We start from the raw sequence: 21477 nt of genomic DNA, 5'->3' as shown, positions 1-21477 counted from the left end.
AGCACAAAATCGCCATAAAACATGGCGAATCAGCCTCATTGAATACTGCCCAATGTCTAGGTCAGCAGTCAAAAGGGTGACCCCAAGAGGTAGCCATGCACAAGGTCGACACTGGAAAAAGTTTGACATGAGTTTTTTTAATTTTTCGTGTCAATGTCCACACCTCAGCACATGGACCTCAGCACATGAACTTGGGGTACCTATTAAGCCAACTCTTGTTGGCATAATATGTGAGCGATGCTGGCAATTTTTGCAGATATTTTAAGGATCTCTCACAGCAACACTGGCCCTCAAAGGGTTAATTTGAAAATGTTTGTACCAGATGTTAAAGTCTACAGTACATCTGTATTATCTGTTTTGTTAGTAGATGAAATAAGGACTATCATTTGTTGGATATAGTATACACCACACTAATACCCCTTTCACACTACAGCTCTTAAACGGTATATTGCCATTTTTTGGTCTTTTAAAATGTTTAGAGCTGCAGTGTTAAAGCTCCAGGGTGCTTTACCCGTTTAATAAATACCAGTATTTCTTAAAAAAGCAGTGTCCTACCTGTTTCAGACCCGTTTATTGGCAGTGTGAACGGGTCTGAAACGGTATTTAGGACCCTGGCAGTAGTGATCACTAAAGCTGGTCCCGCTCTGCGCATAGCTAATGAGCGGGAGCCAGTGCAGTGAATATTTAATGAGTGGGTCCCCGCCCCCTGCATATGAAATGAGCGGGTCTGCTCATTACATTTACAGGGGATGGGGACCTGCTCATTAAATATTCACTGCACTGGCTCCGGCTCATTAGATATGCACAGAGCAGGAGTTTAGTGGCGATAAGTGTGCTGGAGCCCCCTTTCTGCCTGCCGGATCCCCCAGACTCCCAGTGTCACCGCCGCTAGCCAGCTCCACCCGGGGCCTGGCTCCGCCTCTGTACTCCCCTCCACGCCAGACTCTGCCATGTTCCCGGGGCAGCCTAATACATCAGGTAAACGGCATCATTGCAATCAGTGGGCCAGTGCTTTCACACCGCAAACCTGCTTATACCCGTATAATACTGGGTAATATGTGTGGTGTGAAACGTTTTAAGTAACGTTTTAAATACCAGGTCTAAGCAGGTTTGCAGTGTGAAAGCAGCATAACATACATGTTTTTCTCTTATCAGAGAGCATGTTATGAAAAGTGTGTGCTGGTTTTAGATGCACCAGGTTCGGCTATTAGACAGCAAATTTCAGTTATGGTATAAAAGACATTTTAAGAGAAGTAGAAGTATCCATGCATACCTGCAACGTGTCCTTCCTTGTCCTGCATTTAACCAGATAATTCTTGTAGAGGAGAGTTTTCGTTTGTGCCCAGACACCAACATCTTTAATATCTGAGGACATCTTATAACAATCTACAAACTGAAAAGAAAACAAGCGTGAAGTTAGTCTAACTAGGACAAATATAAAGAAAATAATCTTTTCACAATATTCTGAATCTCATTCTCCACAAAAGCACCCAAGTCTTTGCAAAAGCTGCAATTTAGCAATACTTCATCATACCTCCCAACTGTCCCGCTAAACGCGGGAACATCCCGATTTTTGAGGACGTTCCCGCGTCCCTCCCGCGGCCGTCGGTGTCCCGCTGCGGGGAGGGGGCAGTTGGGAGTTCCCCCCAATCTGACCGAATAGACGCTGTGCGCATGCGCACAGCGTCTATTCACGGCCGAAAACGGGGGCGCGGATTAATAAGCATAAGCCGCGCCCTCATTTGCATAGACCACGTCCCCTTTTCGGGCGCTCGCGCGGCGTCCCTATTCTACAATGAAGAAAGTTGGGAGGTATGCTTCATGTCTGCTTCCAACAGTCATATAAACACTTCTGTGAACCTACATGTGACTGTCTATGGAGCGTATTTAACTAGTCTTAACCCATATATACTTACCTACAGTATATATATATATATATATATATATATATATATATATATATATATATATATTTATTTATATATATATTTTTTTATTAAGGGTTTGCTTTGTAAATAATATCCCCTTTAAAAACCCTCAGAGTTCGGCTGGCATCCCACAAAGCCACCGAATTCGGAGGCTATTGCATTTGGCTGTTGCAGTATATTACTGTTAGCGTTGAGAATTGATAGCAAATATCTTCCAGGTTTGTATGCAAACCATATATACTAATAAATTTACCAAAATGTCTGCCAGCTTTTTGTGCCCCTGCTTGTTTCCATGATCATCTATTTTATCTATCTTAAGAAATACAAACTGTTGTGTAATTAACTTGTTTTCCCCTATTTACAATCATATTCATATTTACGAATACGAATGTATATGCCATCGACAAAATACGAGTAGGAATCACCATTCATTTGAATGGGGATTCCTAATTTACTAATTGCCACGATATTGCCGTGAAAATCCGCCTGGAAAATGAGTTGCATTTGGCTTTAGCCTGCAAGGATCAGTCAGATCCGTGCAGGCTTCAGTGTAAAAGAATTAGAAAAAATAAATAAATGCAAAAAAATGGCGTGGGGTCTCCCCTCCCCCAACGGCCGTAACCAGCCCCGCCCTCAAAGAGCCGGTACAGGTTATAAAAATTCATGGAACAATTAACATTGGGGTTCCCCTAAGTTTTTAAAACTAGCACCAGGCTCATGGACCGGTCCTGGTTCCCAAAATAAGGGGGACAAAACGAAAAGGTTCCCCCATATTTTGGCAATCAGCACCAGGCCCAACCAGCCAGCACGGTAACACCACAGCCGGGGGGAGACTTTTTATACAAGTCCCCCGGCCAAAGCATTCAATCTCTGACCGTAACCCAATGAAGGGGTGCCCCCCCCCTCCAGAGTTACCCCTGCCTGGGCTGAAGCCCGATGCTCCTGGGCTGTGGGCACCGGGCTGATATTTGTGTAAAAGTAACATAAAACTATTGGGTTCTGCTGTGGAACTATGAGTCCCAGCAAACCTGGGCTGCATACTGGGACTTGGAGAACCACACCTGAAAAATAAAACTTTAATACACACAGAGACCATACATACAGATACTTACCTATCTTGACCCGAAGCTTTGGTGCCCTTCTCCAGTAGTAATCCATATGGGGTACCTGTAGAAGGAAACCATACTCACCAGGGTCCTCCGGCGACGATTTGCATGGTGCCGCAGAATGTCGTTGTTTACATTCTGTGGCTTTTCCCCCCAAATAGCACTATTGGCCACCTAGCGGCCTAGCAACTTCTGATTGGCTAGGTGCCACTAGGCTAGTGGCCACATATGTGTCTTATGAATTCATGTACGTGAATATGTATGTTAATATGGTAAAAATAAATTCTTATATATTTTTTTACTTATGTATGTTTATCACTTATTCAGTCAAACGCAAGCACTGTATTTTTCTTTCTTGTTATTTGGTGTCTATGTTGACTTAAGTCAACATGTACACCATAAACTTGGTAGGGAGTTTGAAAAGGGTATGGTCAGTCGCACAGAAATAGATTGGTTTTTATGCACAGGTGGACCCTCCTTGTATACTGTCAACAATTTATTATATTTGAGTGTGAGGGTGTGCTACCATAGACACGAAAAGGACATATTTGTTTGGAAAGAAAAGAGTGTCTTTTTTTGGTGCACCTAGAGAGTATTGCTTTAGTAAAACGTCACTTTTAATAATTCATTTAAAATAGTTGCGAATATAAAACGAAAATTGACAAGACATGGGACAACATATAGTGATTTAAAAAAGGAAAAAAAAAAAAAAATTTTCCTTCACCTAGTGGCAGCCCCACTGCCTATTATCCCAATTTATACTTCAAATAATTTGCTGTATGGCTCAGAAATAAGGTTATGTTACCAAAAAAAAGCTTTTTTGCGAAAGCGTACGCTTGACTTAACCACACACCTAGTGTGTCTAAAACCCCACTCTCCCCTCCCCACTTATAAATAGTATTTTTGATCTGTTGGCTGCACTGGGGTTTCCGTCGGACACGGTCCCCAACACAACACATTTGCACGGTCTCTGGCGCCAGAACCGTGTGTGTTCCTGCTTGTTCTCAACCCAATAGAGCGAGGAAGTGCACGCAGGCACACCTCAGACGTAGCTCTGTGGGAGAACGCAGGTCGTGGTACTACTGGCTCCAGCAAGCCAGCAGCAGCGCTGAAGCGGTACCATATCCGTGTTCAGGCGCTTGCTAGCGGCTGCTATAAAGAGCCTCAGGATTATTCTGAAACATTGTACATTTAATAATAATAATAACCCTGTCTGATCCACGCCACATGTTTTGGAAACATAACCTTATTTCTGAGCCATACAGCAAATTCTTTGAAGTATAAATTGGGATAATAGGCAGTGGGGCTGCCACTAGGTGAAGGAAAAATATATTTTTTTTTTCCTTTTTTAAATCACTAAGGGCCTTATTTTGGTTCATTCTTTCTGACAAAATCCTTCTTAGATGGGCAAAACCATGTGCACTGCAGGTGGGGCAGATGTAACATGTGCAGAGAGAATTAGATTTGGGTGGGGTTTTACTTCAAAGTGAGATCTATATTGCAGTGTAAAAATAAAGCAGTCAGTATTTTCCCTGCACAGAAACAAAATAACTCACCCAAATCTAATTCTCTCTGCACATGTTACATTTGCCCCCCCTGCAGTGCACATGGTTTTGTCCATCTAAGAAGGATTTTGTCAGAAAGAATGAACCAAAATAAGGCCCTATATGTTGTCCCATGTCTTGTCAATTTTCGTTTTATATTCGCAACTATTTTAAATGAATTAATAAAAGTGACGTTTTACTAAAGCAATACTCTCTAGGTGCACCAAAAAAAGACACTCTTTTCTTTCCAAACAAATACAACATGTACACCATATAAGTGTACCGCCACCATATAAGTGTACGGTATGGTGCCTCGCTATGGTCATCACACTGTTATATTCTCACTCTATGTTCACTTGGATGGTAAAGTATGAAAAACTATTTTTAAAATAAAAAACATGAAAAACGCATGTCAAACTTTTCCATGTTGACCTAATGCTTGCATTTATCTAATGACCAGATCAACCGAATGCAAGTCAACCTAGTTCAGGCTTGTAGACCGAATGACTGCATCCCCCACACAATAGGAGCTGTACAATATTATCTATTAATTAAAAAAAAAATAGTAAATCGTTGCAGAACAAATAATAAGATATTTGCTTATCGTCTTACTGCATTAGGGCATAATAAACAACCTTAATAAAAAAAAATAAAGTGGGTGTGCAACGGTGTGTACTACACACGGGGGCGATTTTTGCTAATATCGCGGGCAATATGGTCGCTGAGCGAACATATTGCCTGCGATGGGAGTGTGCACCGGCGATATTTCGCCGGGTGCGCGCTCCCATTTTTTCTCTGTAGTAATCGCTGGTCGCAGGAACATGCTCCTGCGACCAGCTGATTTCCACTGCCGGGCTCCCCCGGCAGTTTATTTTTCATCAGCGACCATCTCTGGTTCGCTAATGCAAACGGGATACTGAGCGATATATCGCTCAGCTATATATCGCCGAGCGATATAATCGCCCTGTGTGTACACAGCTAGACTGATTACAAGCCAAGACTGATTACAAGCCACAATTAAGAGAACCATGGGAAGGATGGCTGCAGCTAGGGTCAGGGGAAGGATACATGCATGTGGTCCAGTAGTGAGGTTATAAAGGAAGATTCAGAAACCATGCAAATCAATCAATCACAAAGAAAACATGAAATTAGATGGAACTTGGCAATAGCTGCAAATTGCGTTTGTTCCGACTGGATTTTGTATTGAACGACCATGTATAAATAACAGATGCTGATGTTTCTTTGGTGCATTAGGTTTTAATTCTGTCCAACCAAGCTATTTCTGGCAGCAGCGCTTTCTGGCAGCATGAAATTGGATTTTTATCTTAACATCACAGTGTTTGCATACAACTCCTTTTTTTCCATGTTGCATTTATAATAAACACGAATACAAATGACTATGACTGCCAAATCTCACAGAAAGTATAATGTTTAATTACAACTTAAAAAGGGAAAAAAAAAACAGTATCAATGATTTCCAACATATTTATAATAAAAAATAATATGAGAACAAGAAACCCTATTCCAGTGACATACTGTATGTTATAAACTTTAGCTGGAGTTAATATCAATTATTGCTACCTAATAGTGAACCCAGTGAAAGTCGAATTATTTCCTTATTCTTTCCTAGTTCTACTTCAGGGTTGCTACCCTCCCAGAATGGCCGGGAGTCTCCAGAAAATCGGGTCCCCCTCCCGGCCCCCCGGAAGGCTGGGCAACCCTCCCGGATTCAGGGGGGGCCCCCGATGCGCCCCCGATCGTGGCATTTAAATGCCGCAATCTGTGGGTCTCAGAGAAGGGGGCGGATATAAAATGGCAAAATTGCGTCATTTTAGCCCTGCCCCCTCCACAGAGATGCGCAAATCCCCGTTTAACATCATGGGGGGGAGGCTAAGTGACTTCACGCTCAAGCCCCGCCCCCCAAGCAGCTGCTGAAACTCTCCTCTCCGGGCTTCTCCCGGAGAGGAGAATATTAAAGTCGGCAACCCTGTTCTACTTCCTGCTTTCCATATCTTCCTAAAAAGAGGATTTTGGTACTTACCGATAAATCCATTTCTCTGAATCAGCAGGTGACACTGGAATCACATTGGGGTTTAGAGTTGGGACAGCTGGGAGCTAGGCACTACTAAATTGATTAGGGAAGGCTGGCTCCTCCCCTCTAAGACCCATCAGCCCCAGTTAGGAAATTGTCCTACTAAAGGAGATGGTAACAGCAAATAGTTATCTGAGACAACAAACATTCATCAAACCATACTTATAAACATACCAAACGCACGAAAGAACACAAAAGGCAGGAAAAACTCCAGAGCTGGGAGGGCGTCCAGTGTCACCTGCTGATTGAGAGAAATGGATTTATCGGTAAGTACCAAAATCCTCTTTTCTCTCATGCAGCAGGTGACACTGGAATCACATTGGGGAGGTTCCAAAGACCATGCCCCGGGTGGGAGAGCTCTGAGGGTCCTGCAACACAAGACGACCAAATGTCGTAGAGGAAGAAGCAAACGTATCAAACTGGTAAAAGCGAACAAAAGTGTTCACTGATGACCATGTGGCTGCCCTGCAAAGCTGGGCAGCCGTGGCTCCCCTTTGAGCCGCCCAAGAAGTGCTCACAGACCTAGTAGAATGAGCCTTCACGGTCGAAGGTGGGGTCTTCCCCGCCTGAACATACACCTGTGTGATAGTCAGACGTATCCACCTAGCCAAAGTCTGCTTTGACGCAGGCCATCCTCTGCGGAATGCGTCATAGACGACAAACAGACAATCTGACTTTCTGATAGATGATGTCCTTGACACGTAGATCCTGAGAGCCCGAACAACATCCAATGTAGACTGAGAAGAGGAGTCACTCTGAAAAACAGGAACCACGTTGGGCTGATTTACGTGGTACTTAGACACCACCTTCGGAAGAAAAGACGGATGAGTACGCAATTCCGCGCTATCCTCATGGAAGATAAGATACGGGGCCTTACAAGATAAGGCGCTGAGCTCCGATACTCGGCGGGCTGATGCTAAAGCCAGCAGTAGCACTGTCTTCCAGACGAGGAACTTCAAAGGTACCTCCTCTAGAGGCTCGAACGTCCTGGACTGAAGAAAAGAAAGGACCAAGGCAAGGTCCCACGGAGGTGTCGGCGGGACAAACGGAGGCTGAACCCGTACTACTCCCTGTAGAAAAGTCTGGATCTCTGGATTGAGCGCTACCTTCTTCTGAAAAAGAATGGAAAGTGCCGAGATCTGCACCTTCAGAGACCCCAACGGCAGTCCAGCATCCAGGCCCCTCTGGAGAAATAACAACATCCTGGACAACTTAAAAGTTCTGAAAGGCCAACCCTGAGACCTAAACCAGTCTGCATAGGCATGCCAAATGCGATGATAGTGAGCCGCCGAGGATGGTTTACGAGCCCTTAGCATCGTCGGGATGACTGAACCTGGAATCCCCCTTGCTCTTAAAACCTCGGTCTCAAGAGCCACGCCGTCAAATGGAGGGACGACAGTCTCTGATGGTGGAACGGACCCTGTTGTAGAAGATCGTGTCGCTGCGGAAGAGGAAATGGTTCGTCCGCCAGAAGTTGTTGAATGTCGGAAAACCAACTTCTGCGCAGCCAAAGCAGAGCAATCAGGATTGCCTGGACGGATTCTCTTTTCAACCTTTTTAGAACCTGTCCCAGAAGAGGAAGAGGAGGAAACAGGTACACAAAGCTGAATGTCCACGGTATTGCCAGGGCGTCGGTCCCTATGGCAAACGGATCCCTTGTCCTTGCCACATACCTCGGAAGCTGATGACTTTTCCGAGATGCCATCAGATCTACCTCGGGAGTCCTCCAGCGTTCCGTGATTTCCCGAAACACCTCGGTATGTAGGGCCCACTCTCCTGGATGGAGATCCTCTCTGCTGAGAAAGTCTGCCTCCAGGTTTTCGACTCCCGGGATGAACACGGCGGTGAGAATCACCTGCCTGCTCTCTGCCCACTGTAGAATCTTGGATACCTCCGCCATGGCCATCCTGCTTCTCGTGCCTCCCTGACGATTCACATAGGCAACCGCTGTGGCGTTGTCTGCCTAAATCTTCACCGGCCTTCCCTGCAGATAATCCTGTGCTGCTAGCAAGGCGTTGAGGATCGCGCGTAGCTCCAACTCATTGATGGATAACTTACTCTCTCTGAAGTCCCATCTCCCCTGAAGACGAAGACCAAGCACTACTGCCCCCCAACCTCTCAGACTTGTGTCCGAGGTTAGGAGGACCCAGTCCCAGACGGCAAATCTTCGCCCCTGCCTGAGGTGCTCCGAGTGGAGCCACCAGATTAAGGACTGACGAGCCTGAGCAGAAAGCCAAATCAGTTTGTGTAGAGACAGATGTGAACCCGCTCCCTTCCTTAGGAGATCCAGCTGGAAAGGTCTGGAATGAAATCTTCCCCAAGTTACCGCTGGGAAGGAAGCCACCATCTTCCCCAATAGCTGAACACAAAGGTGAAGCTGAACTCGACGCGGTTGCAGAACCCTGCAGGTTAACGCTGTTATGGAACTGATCTTGTCCTCCGGAAGGAACACTCTTTGAACTGAGGTGTCCAACCAGAGACCCAAAAACAGAATCCTCTTGGAAGGAGTCAGAGTGGACTTCCTCCATCCCAGATTGAGGAGGGTCTGAACCGTCAGATGCGCGTGTTTTTCCAGTAATTCCACCGACGGCGCCTTGATGAGCAGATCGTCCAGGTACAGTATTATGGTCACACCCTGATGACGGAGAGAGGCGATAATGACTGACAGAGTCTTCGTGAAAACCCTGGGCGCCGACGATAACCCAAAAGGCAGGGCCCTGAACTGGAAGTGATCCCTCCCTATGGCAAACCTTAGATAAGCCTGGTGAGGCTTCCAGATGGGCACGTGAAGGTAGGCATCCTTGATGTCCAACGAAAACATGAACTCGTTCGGCTCCAAGGATACAATGACAAGAGTGAATCGACTCCATCTTGAAAGGTTGGTATGATACCAAAAAGATTCAGGGATTTTAGATTTAGGATGGGTCTGGCTGACCCATCTGGCTTGGGCACTACCAAAAGATTTGAGTAGTACCCCTTGCCTCTCTGTGTCGCCGGAACCGGAATGATGACCTGAGACCCTAGTAAGATATCTATCGCCCCCTGAAGAGCCGATCTCTTGTCCTGAGACATGGGGAGAGCCGTGGTGAAAAAACGCGTGGGGGGAGGAAGGTCGAACTGGATTCGATATCCATCTGAAATAAGCCTGCGAACCCAAGGATCCTCCGAAAGGTAGAACCACTGGGTTCTAAAGTCCAACAGGTGAGCTCCAACCTGCGGTTCTCCCCCAAAAGCTGGCAAACCGTCATGCCACCGGCTTCTGAGGTGGCTTAGGCTCCTGTGGTCGAGCGTTGGAATGAGGACGGGCTCTAGCACGAGTGCCTCTGGAGGATTGAAACCCACATCCTCTCCCACGAAAGGACTGCTGCGAACGAAAGGACTGAAAAGACGGTCCCGTATAATGACGCCGTGCTGGCGGAGCTGCTGAGGGAAGAATGCTGACTTCCCCCCTGTAGCCTGCGAAATCCACTTTTCAAGCTCCGGTCCAAACAGGATTTCTCCTGTGAACGGAAGTCCTTCTACTGCTCTCTTGGACTCAGCATCTGCCTGCCATGAATGCAGCCATAACGCCCTCCTTGCGGATATGGCGTTGGCCGAGATAAGAGCAGATATAAGCGAGATATCCTTAGCAGCGTCGCCCAAAAAGGCTGCAGATTCCTTAATGTGCTCTGCCAATTGACCAATCTCATCATTCGACATACCTGAATCCAAGCCCTCCAAGATCATCTCCGCCCATCTTGCATTGGCCTTGTTCACCCAGGCCGATACGATAGCAGGTCTAAGCTGGGCGCCCGCCGCCATGTAAACGGTCTTCAGGGTGGCCTCTAGCTTGCGATCCGAAGGATCCTTCAACGAAGATGCTCCAGGAACCGGCAACGTCGTCTTCTTTGATAGTCTGGACACAGATGCGTCCACTGGAGGCGGAGTCTCCCACTTGCCTAAAGCAGCTGGGTCAAAGGGATATAAAGATGGGAAGCGTCTATGTATCTGAAAACGCTTATAAGGGTGTCTCCAGGCAGCCCAAAGCTGATCCTGGTTTGGACAGGGAAAAACAATAGCCGACCTCTTTGTCTGACCAAACAAGTCCAGTTCTTGCGGCTGAGGAGCAGGGTCCTCTGGTAAATTAAGAACCTGCTTAACCGCAATGATAAGGGCTTCAATGCCGCCCGGGGTAGGTTCCGGATCAACCGGATCATCCTGCACCTCCTCCCACTCACCCTCCTCCATTTCTTTAAACGGAGGTTCCTCATCAGAATCATCTGAATGAAACATAGTCTGCAAAGGCCGCTTTTGACTAACGAAAGTCTGTCTCTGGGTCCTGTTCATTGAAGAAGCTAAGGACTCCACAGATTTAGCCAGGGTAGAGGCCCACGCCGGCTCAGCCCTGCGTGACTCGGCCAATTCTGCAGATAATTTGGACATGTTCCCTGCAAGCAGGGAAGCCCATTGAGGAGTTGGAGGCTCATCCACCAAGGACCCCGTGGGGGACGCAGAGCAGATCTGACACAGCGATGGTTTGCCATCTGCCGAGTATTGGAAAAACCTCACATTACAAGAAGTGCAGGTAAAAGCCTTCTGGGAAGCCTTGGTGTTTGACCTGCTCGTCATGCTCCCTGCGCAAGTCCGTCTGTACAAACCTTGCGCTCACACACACACACACCACACTGAAAACAGCTAAGGCCTTGGGTCCTGGAGGAGAACAAGCCTTGTCACCCACAATTACCCTGAAATAATTTACCCCAAGGGTTAACAAAAGACACTGACTGCAGTAATCCTATGAAACAGGAAAAGAACAGCCATTACAAACAGGGTATTGCCATTGCACGTGTGTGTGTATATACAGCAAGTAGTATTGGGCTGCGCCATGCCCGCCTCAGGCTTAATAGCCTGTACACTCTCTCCCTAACTCCCCCCGGCAGCAGCCTCAGAATTAGCATGCGTCTCACACGCGCCCCCTGCAACGCTGACCGCCCGCTCCCCTGCTCACACCCCCCTCCGCCCGACATCAGTCAGGACAGGAGGCACTGTGGAGCCGGAGAGACGGCAGAGACAGCGTGCCGGCGCGAAACCAAGATGGCGACGCCGCGAGGCTAACGCCACGGCGGCAGTTTGGGAGAATGCATGTTAGGGAAATTCACTTACCCCAGAGAGGCTACTACTGCAAGCGTGACTGTCAGTCCCTTTTCAGAGGAGGGCTGGCAGGAGCACAAACGTCAGGACAGGCACCTTTTCAGAGGCCCTGACCGACAGCCTGGAGAACCAGGGGCGCAGGAGACCCGGACCCAATACTTTTAAATAAGCAGGGAAGGGCTCTGAATTGAATAACGCTTCGCAAAGCGAGAAGTGAAAAACCTGCAGGAGCAGGAAAAAACGTGACCAGCTCCCTGGGCACAATTTTCTAACTGGGGCTGATGGGTCTTAGAGGGGAGGAGCCAGCCTTCCCTAATCAATTTAGTAGTGCCTAGCTCCCAGCTGTCCCAACTCTAAACCCCAATGTGATTCCAGTGTCACCTGCTGCATGAGAGAGAAACCATCTTTTATTGATTGATTGTTTCCTTATAGTATTAAAACTGTAATAAACAGCCTCAAATAAGCCAATCTGACAAGTTAAAATCACATAAAAAGGAGGAAGGCTCTTCCCCTTAGTCAGCATTGTCCAGCTATTCTACTTGGTGGTGTGGCCATGAATGAATGGCACAGTATTGGGTTATGGCGATTACTTGGATTGTGCTCCAGTACTTGTCCAGCCTAACCTTATGGTAATCAATGGTGGAACGGTGTTAGAGGTTGAAACCAACTTCTCCAAGATTCACACAGATACACTGTAATCCACCAAATATGTACTGCACACAAAGGTATGGGTAAGGAAGCGCACAAAGGTACTTGGGTTTAGCCAAGAGTAAACAATCTAAGGATCCAGTTAGATTACAGTCACAAGCCACAGACTTTTTGCATATTTCTGCTCACCACCCGAAGAGACTGCAAGCTGAAATCTGAGTGCTTGCAATGATGGACTTCGATCTAGGATGAGTGGTGCCATGGGATCATGGAACTGGCTTCCTCATGTACAGGAGTCATTACCTGCTGCTTCCTCCAGGAGGAGGGTCCATGAGGACACGATTCAGCATTAGTTGTATACTTTTGGCATGACCTACCCACTTTCCTCAGGAGGCTCTGGGAAACTTGTTCAATCTTGCAGGCATCAAGGAACGCCAGTTGAGTTTCAGGGGCCTCCAGGACGTTATGGAAGTAATAGGCAAGTATGCTCAAACTAGCGTAGTGTAACAAAGTTGTAAAGTTACTTGCTTTTATTTTTTATTTGCTCACAACTCAGAATAAGCCTAAGGGAGATAACATCATAGCAACAGTCATTTTCTGATTCTCCGAAAAGCAACCCCAGGAGAAAGGTTTTTTAAGATGATAACATATGGGTCTGGGAACTTACCCCGTATCCTTTGTGTCATCAGCTGATAGCATGTAGTTTGCCACATGTCAAAAACGTGCTACAATAGGATAGCCTAATAATAACATTGGGCTAAAAACACAATATTAGCTTGCTTATGCTGTGCAGTAAACTACTGCTAGTAATAGGATTCCCTTTCTCTTTAGTTGGTTAAAAGCTGTATCCATAACTTTTATCACAGAAACAGAATAAATCAGTAAAATAATTTCAGAAATGAATAAAATAATGGTGCCAAAATGGGCATTTTCAGCCCATTTTCTAAGCAATCTGACTAGGTCGCTTAGAAAATGACCCTACATCGCTTCATGTGTAGGGGCCATAGTGATAGCGATGCGGGGCCCTGCGTGTTGCTATCACCAGGCGATTAAAACCCTGGTTGCAGGACAAATCTAGTCAGATCGCCAGTGTTCCCACCGGAGACAGATCACTCAACACACATCACTTACACATAACTGTTTAGGTGGGTACCAATTCCTTTTTTAATAGAACAAAATGTGTATAAAATAAATGGCTCTAAATTATGAATTACTTTCACAATGCTAAAATCCACCTTGTATTCATTATTAGGCAATAAGTGTTTACAGAAGCAGTCTGATTACCTGCTTTATATTTAGTAGAACTTGTAGAAAGATCAGCAAGTCCAAGAAGAAAATACAAATACATTTAAATAATTGTAGTTTTGGAACTTCTGTACAAACTCCACACAATGATACTGCACTACCTTAGTGATGTGTAGAAAATCAATATTACTTACAGAAGGACTCTAAAGGCCCATACACACTTGAAGATTTTCATTTCAAAAGACTTTGCCAAAATCTTTGAGAGATATATCTTTCACCAAAGTAGTGCGTACACACTGAGCTATTTTCCCCAAAGAGCAAGAGATTTTCAGGAGGCAAAAGACTTTGCTGAAAATCTTTCATTATAAATGGGCTGGGTTTGAATTCCAAGGGTTCCATATATAGCTTACATTGGTGGCAATGGGCATATAAATATATGAACGGATTCAGTATTGAATCCCGGCGGTCGGGATCCTGGCGTTCAGAATCCCGACGCCGGAATCCCGACAGCCGAAATGCCGACAAGGGGGGGACGTGGATCGCCCCCCCTTGCGGGCTCGCTGCGCTCGCCACGCAGCGGGCCCGGTGCCTCGCTACGCTCGGCACACTAATTTATTCTCCCTCCAGGGGTGTTGTGGACACCCCAGGAGGGAGAATGTGTCGGCATTTCGGCGGTCGGGATTCCGGCGTCGGGATTCTGAACGCCGGGATTTTAACTGCATCCCATATGAACATTGGTGGGCAGAGTTGGCGGTAGTGGATACATTGCTGGCCTGCGCAATAATGTGGACAGTGTTGGCACTAATTTATGCATTGCTGGCACAGACCAGCAATGTATATGTTACCGCCAACACTGCCCACCAATGTTTATATATTTATATGCCCACTCCCACCAATGGATATTTATTTAAATGCAAACTGCCCACCTATATATTTATTTAAATGGCATGTGTATACTAGACAGGGGGGCTCAACTCCCCCCTCGCGCCCCCGGAGCGACTCGGCGGCCGTCGCCACATCACCCACCACCCTCGTTGAGCGACGCGACAGCTCTCACCGCATCATCCCCCGACCTCCCCCCCACCCCGTGGAGCCATGCAGCGCCGGCCGCATCACCCGCCAGCCCCTTCCCCGTGGAGCGAGTAAGCGCCAGAGCGCTCCCCCCCCCCCGCTTGGGCCATACCTGGCCATCCCCCATTTAATTATATATATATATATATATACACATACATACATACATACACACACACACATATATATACTTGTGAATATATATATATATATTACTATATATATATATATATATATATAAAATATTTATATATATATATATATATATATATATATATTATATTAATAATAATATATTGCTGCATTTAAATGAATTCATTGGTGGCAGTGGTCAGAAAAATATAAACATTGGTGGCCAGTGTGTTTAGCTGGGCACGGAGCAGACAGCATTGCTGTCTGCTCCGTGTTAAACATGGCAGGGGGCGGGGCGAGCCGGGTGTTTGGCCTGGCCGGGGAGCAGCAGCAGCAGCAGCCGACCAGACGAAGCCTGGTGATGAGCGGGGCGGCGCGGACCAGCACAGGGTGAGTATGACAGGCGAGGAGGCGAAGGGGCGAGGGGGCGGGGGGGGGGGCAGCCGGACGGTCCGCTGGGCTGAAAGTGGTTAAACTTTCAGCCCGGCAGCGTACACACACGGCGATGATGGATGAAAAACCATCCATCATCGCCTCATCTGCTGGTAAAACCAGCAGATGAACCACTTTCCTAGCGATGATGCGGGAGCGCGCATCATCGCTAGTCGGCAATCTCTGGGCCATACACACTAGGCGATTTTGAGCCGAAAATCGCTCAAAAGGGCTGTTTTGACCGATTTTCAGCTGAAAATCGTCAAGTGTGTATGGGCCTTAAGCACATAACGTGCATTTCTATTGACAACCCTCTTACTGTTAGATATATTGTCTCATCAGACATGAAAGTGTATTAGTGTAATCACTCTGAAATGCCATCCTCATCAAACCTTTATGCCAAAGCAGAACAGTGTGCAGTAAGCAAACCATTCATCTGCTTAGAATAGTTCAGAGATGCCAATATCAAAGTAGCCAAAAGTCATGGTGGATAAGAGATCAGAAGAAAGGTGAACATGGACATTTCTGACACAATGGGCAGTATTCAATGAGCCTGATTCGCCATGTTTTTATGGCGAATTTGTGCTGTTTGGCGAATTTCTGACTAAAACGGTGAATCACCCTATTCAATGACCACATGGCGAATAAATTTCAAGGTTTTTTTCACCATGATTCACCGAGTAGCAATCGCTATCTTTTTATGGAGAAGTGGAATGTGAACTTTTAACCCCTTCCCGACATTTGACGTATATATACGTCATGGCCGGGAAGTACTTCCCGACACATGACGTATATATACGTCATGACTTCTAACTGTCACTGCGTCTAGAGACGCAGTGACAGAGGGACAATGTCTGCTGTCCCTGACAGCAGACATGTCCCTGCATGCCCAGGGGGGGCTGCGATGCCGCCCCCCCCGTCGGCGATCGCTGTGATTGGCTGTTCAGTGTGAACAGCCATTCACAGCGTTTTCTGTGTCACCGGCGAATAACGTTCGCCGGTGACACAGGGATCGGAGGTGATTGGTGCTGTAAAGTACAGCACCAATCACCGCGGGGTGTAAGGGTGACACTGGTGTCACCCCACCTCACCCCGCCCGCCCCCAAAGGCCGTGATTGGTTCGTCGGACCGACGAACCAATCACAGCCATGGAGGGGGGTTTAAACTAACGGTGACTGCACTGCAGACGCCATTCCGGTCTGGAATTGCGTGCAGTGCGGTCACCGTACCCAGCTGCCGCGATATACTGACCAGAACCCCTCTAAATACTTACCTGATCACTGCCTGGATCTTGCTTATTCTTGTGACATCCTGTGACATCCTGTGACATCCTGTGCTGTGTTGTGCTGCTGCGAGTTATTAGATAGAGAGATAGAGAGAGAGAGATAGAGAGAGATAGAGAGGCCTAGTGACAGAGAGTGCTATATTTTGTGCTGCTGCAGTGTGATAGAGCTATAGATAGAGAGATAGAGAGAGATAGAGAGAGATAGAGAGAGAGAGATAGAGAGAGATAGAGAGATAGTGACAGATTGTGCTATATATTTTTTATATAACTGACTGCTGCCCCCCCTTTTGTGCTGATCAGTATAAATTAACTGATCAGCAACTTTTTGGGGGCGCAGGTTTTTTTTTTAGATATATATACCTGTCAGTGCTGCTGCTGCAGTGTCATAGAGTGAGAGATAGAGAGATAGAGAGATAGAGAGAGATAGTGACAGAGAGTGATAGAGACTGCTATATTTTGTGTCTGCTGCCCCCCTTTTGTGCACCCCCAGCAACTTTTTGGGGGTGCAGGGGTTATTTTTCATATATATAACTGTCAGTGCTGCTGCTGCAGTGTCATAGAGTGATAGATAGTGAGAGATAGAGAGATAGAGAGAGATAGTGACAGAGAGTGATAGAGAGTGATATATTTTGTGTCTGCTGCCCCCGCCTTTTGTGCTGATCACTATATCTGAGGTGATCAGCAACTTTTTGGGGGTGCAGAGGTTTTTTTTTTTTATATATATACCTGTCAGTTGCTGCCAGTTGCACTGTCAGTTGCACCAAAGGTTGTGCACCTGCTGCCCCTCACTGGTAATCAGTGTCGCATCACTGATCACCTTTTTTTTTTTGTGGGTGCTGTGGGGTCTTTTTTTAATTTTTTTTTTACACACACTGTGATTTTGTGGGTGTCCTGTGGCCACTGTGCGCTGATCAGTGACGTACATCACTGATCAGCTTTTTCGGCACAGGGTTGATCTATTTTTTATTTTTTTTTTGATCAAATTCCTGTTGCCTTTGAGCGCTGTTCAGTGACGGACGTTACTGACCAACATCTGTGCTCAATTTTTGGCGCAGGACCTTTTTTTTATTTTTTTAACCCCTTCAAATTTTTTTTTTTTAACCCCTTCAATTTTTTTTTTTGTATAAAGTATTTTTTTTTTCTGCACTACATACACACTACACACTACATACCCCCCGGGTTGAAATAAAGTTTGTACCCTACACTACACACGTGTTGAAACATTTCACTACCAGTAACACAAAAATAAAAATGGCATCCCAAATGTCATCCCAAATGTCATCCCAGTCATCCAGAAGAATGTATTCAGTGGAGGAGGCATATGCCATGCTTGCCTCTGACTCTGACACAGCCAGTGAGGCAAGCGGGGAATTTGAAGGATTCGTCTTAAGCTCCTCTTCCTCCTCTGGTGATGAGGGACCCCCTCAAAGACGCCCCCGTAGAGCAGCTGAGACCCCCCCCCCAATAATTGATCTCGTATGGACCCCACCACCAGACAATTTTGAGCCCCAGGTTCCTGAGTTTTTGGCCATGCCAGGAATCCAATTTGATTCCACAGGTCTCAGAGAAATTGACTTTTTCAAATTATTTTTCGCTGATGATTTTATAAATTTAATGGTGGACCAAACTAATTTATATGCCCAGCAGTTTATTGCTCAAAACCCCACGTCATCATTTGCTAGGTGGACCCCTGTAGATGCAGTAGAGATGATGACGTTTTGGGGTCTGGTGTTTCATATGGGCATAGTAAAAAAGCCAGAAATTAGGCAATATTGGAGTACAGATGTTCTGTACAGCACCCCATTTTACCGTATGGCCATGCCCCGGGCTCGATTTGAGACGATCCTTAAATTTTTGAATTACAACGATAATGCACAGTGCCCACCCAGAGATGATCCCACCTTTGACCGGCTATTCAAAGTCAGGCCGGTCATTGATCATTTCAGTGCCAAATTTGAAGAGATGTACATCCCAGATAAATTCATTTGCATAGACGAGTCCCTTATACATTTTAAAGGAAGGGCTAAATTCCGCCAGTACCTTCCCAGTAAGAGGGCAAGGTATGGCATAAAAATGTATAAAAAAACTATTTTGAGGTTGCCCTCCAATATTAGGCGCTGTGTACGTACAAAATCAATAGAAGACCAATTTAATTTTAAGAATGTTTATGTACCGTCAAGCTGCAACCATCCACAGACCAAGGTTACTTTTATCCCTGTTATTGCGCTAATTATCAACAAGGTGCACAGATGGCTGAATCAACACTACACACAATATTTTAAAAAGTTAGTTTTTTATTTAAAGTTAATATAATAAATGAAAAAATAATAATTACCAAGCTGCTTATAACAAAATCAGAATTAATATAGTTTAATAATGTTACCAATGTAAGATAAATGCATATATCCTCATGAATTCCGCTCTTATATATCAGGTGGCCACCTGTAAATCTGTATGACTGATCTTAAAAATGATAGTTTTAATTTTCAATAAAAAGTCTGAATAATGTAGAAATCAAGTAAAAAATATATATATTTGAAAAAAATGGACCCCGGGATGGTTCTCCTCCAATTTTATATATGAGGGAAAAATGTCCACTGGTAGGTTGAAATGGATTTAATATCCAAGTGCCATTGTAGCTATTTGGTAGATAAGCAAGTGAAGCCTCCACACAGAATTATACTCACGGACTCCACTTGAAATATGCGTGTGTTGAATGGGAGCAGTGCAGGGAGACAGGTGGGCTATTCCATGTAGATTCCACTGCCCTCCTTTCTACTACCTGCACGTCGCTGGGAGATGCGGTGCCGGGAAAGAGACCACTCTGAGTCCAGCGGTATGTTATCTGTCCGGATCAGCCGCGTCTCTCACATGCGGCGTGTAGTGGTCTCACTTCCAGCAACTTGCGGATACCTGTAAGGCAAACAGGTCCGCGTCCCTCACCAGCTGCTCCACTGTCCGAGGTGATTGTACCAGTCTGTGTGTTGGAGGGGGTTCGTTCCGTGCGTCTATAGTTATAGACAAGTGATGGAGCGTAAACGTGGAAATAGCAAATGGACTTTCAAAACGAGTGTGTCCTGATCCCCAGGGGTGCCGGATCCTCTAACGCGTTTCGCTCAGGTATGAGCTTTTTCAAAGAGTCTTTGAAAAAGCTCATACCTGAGCGAAACGCGTTAGAGGATCCGGCACCCCTGGGGATCAGGACACACTCGTTTTGAAAGTCCATTTGCTATTTCCACGTTTACGCTCCATCACTTGTCTATAACTATAGACGCACGGAACGAACCCCCTCCAACACACAGACTGGTACAATCACCTCGGACAGTGGAGCAGCTGGTGAGGGACGCGGACCTGTTTGCCTTACAGGTATCCGCAAGTTGCTGGAAGTGAGACCACTACACGCCGCATGTGAGAGACGCGGCTGATCCGGACAGATAACATACCGCTGGACTCAGAGTGGTCTCTTTCCCGGCACCGCATCTCCCAGCGACGTGCAGGTAGTAGAAAGGAGGGCAGTGGAATCTACACGGAATAGCCCACCTGTCTCCCTGCACTGCTCCCATTCAACACACGCATATTTCAAGTGGAGTCCGTGAGTATAATTCTGTGTGGAGGCTTCACTTGCTTATCTACCAAATAGCTACAATGGCACTTGGATATTAAATCCATTTCAACCTACCAGTGGACATTTTTCCCTCATTTATAAAATTGGAGGAGAACCATCCCGGGGTCCATTTTTTTCAAATATATATATTTTTTACTTGATTTCTACATTATTCAGACTTTTTATTGAAAATTAAAACTATCATTTTTTAAGATCAGTCATACAGATTTACAGGTGGCCACCTGATATATAAGAGCGGAATTCATGAGGATATATGCATTTATTTTACATTGGTAACATTATTAAACTATATTAATTCTGATTTTGTTATAAGCAGCTTGGTAATTATTATTTTTTCATTTATTATATTAACTTTAAATAAAAAACTAACTTTTTAAAATATTGTGTGTAGTGTTGATTCAGCCATCTGTGCACCTTGTTGATAATTAGCGCAATAACAGGGATAAAAGTAACCATAAAAATGTATAAGCTGTGTGAAAGCACCTCAGGGTACACTCACAGGTTTAGGGTATATGAAGGGAAGGATTCAAGAATTGAACCGCCAGAATGCCCCCCCTCCCTCGTAGGTGTTAGTGGAAAAATTGTCTGGGATTTAGTGCACCCCTTCCTGGATAAAGGTTATCACCTCTATGTGGATAACTTTTACACTAGCATCCCCCTGTTTAAGGCCCTTGGTTCAAGAGGTACAGCAGCTTGCGGTACTGTGCGCAAGAACCAAAGAGGCCTCCCAAAAACGCACATTGCCCAAGTAATGAGAAGGGGTGAAAGCAGGGGAATATGCACCGAAAATATGTTGTTGGTCAAATATAAGGACAAGAGGGATGTCCTTATACTGACAACAATTCACGGAGACAGTACCACCTCCGTCCCTGTACGAGGTACCAGTACCCACACCTCAAAACCTAATTGTATCCTGGATTACAATAGGTACATGGGCGGAGTGGATCTTTCAGATCAGGTACTGAAGCCGTACAGTGCCCTGCGGAAAACAAAAATCTGGTACAAGAAGCTGGCCGTGTATATCATCCAGATGGCACTGTATAACGCTTACGTGCTATTCCGTTCTACCGGCCAGAGGGGGACATTTATGCACTTTCAAGAGGAAGTCATAAAGGGCCTAATATTTGGGAACCAGCAGGCAGAGGGCCCCAGTACTTCTAGTACTGGCCCCCGTATTGTACCAGGGCAGCATTTTCCGAACGAAATCCCCTCCACTGCAAGAAAGGGCAGGACACAAAA

General features: G+C 45.8%; 1 protein-coding gene across 2 annotated transcripts in view; it reads right to left on the bottom strand.

The window, feature by feature from the left end:
• Window positions 1-21477, bottom strand: part of ABCA5 (ATP binding cassette subfamily A member 5) — a 169561-nt gene that overhangs the window by 131971 nt on the left and 16113 nt on the right. For both annotated transcript variants that reach the window (XM_083148775.1, XM_083148776.1), the window contains exon 2: window positions 1274-1393. In XM_083148775.1, the coding sequence (XP_083004901.1) occupies window positions 1274-1375 (102 nt within the window). In that variant the 5' untranslated portion in view covers window positions 1376-1393. The remainder of the gene's footprint in view (window positions 1-1273; window positions 1394-21477) is intronic.

Source organism: Crinia signifera, chromosome 6 (assembly GCF_055691185.1).
Source record: "Crinia signifera chromosome 6, ASM5569118v1, whole genome shotgun sequence".
In the NCBI taxonomy this organism is placed as follows: domain Eukaryota; kingdom Metazoa; phylum Chordata; class Amphibia; order Anura; family Myobatrachidae; genus Crinia; species Crinia signifera.
The sequence above is the reverse complement of the archived record's forward strand: the minus strand, read 5'-3'. Positions and strand labels throughout refer to the sequence as shown.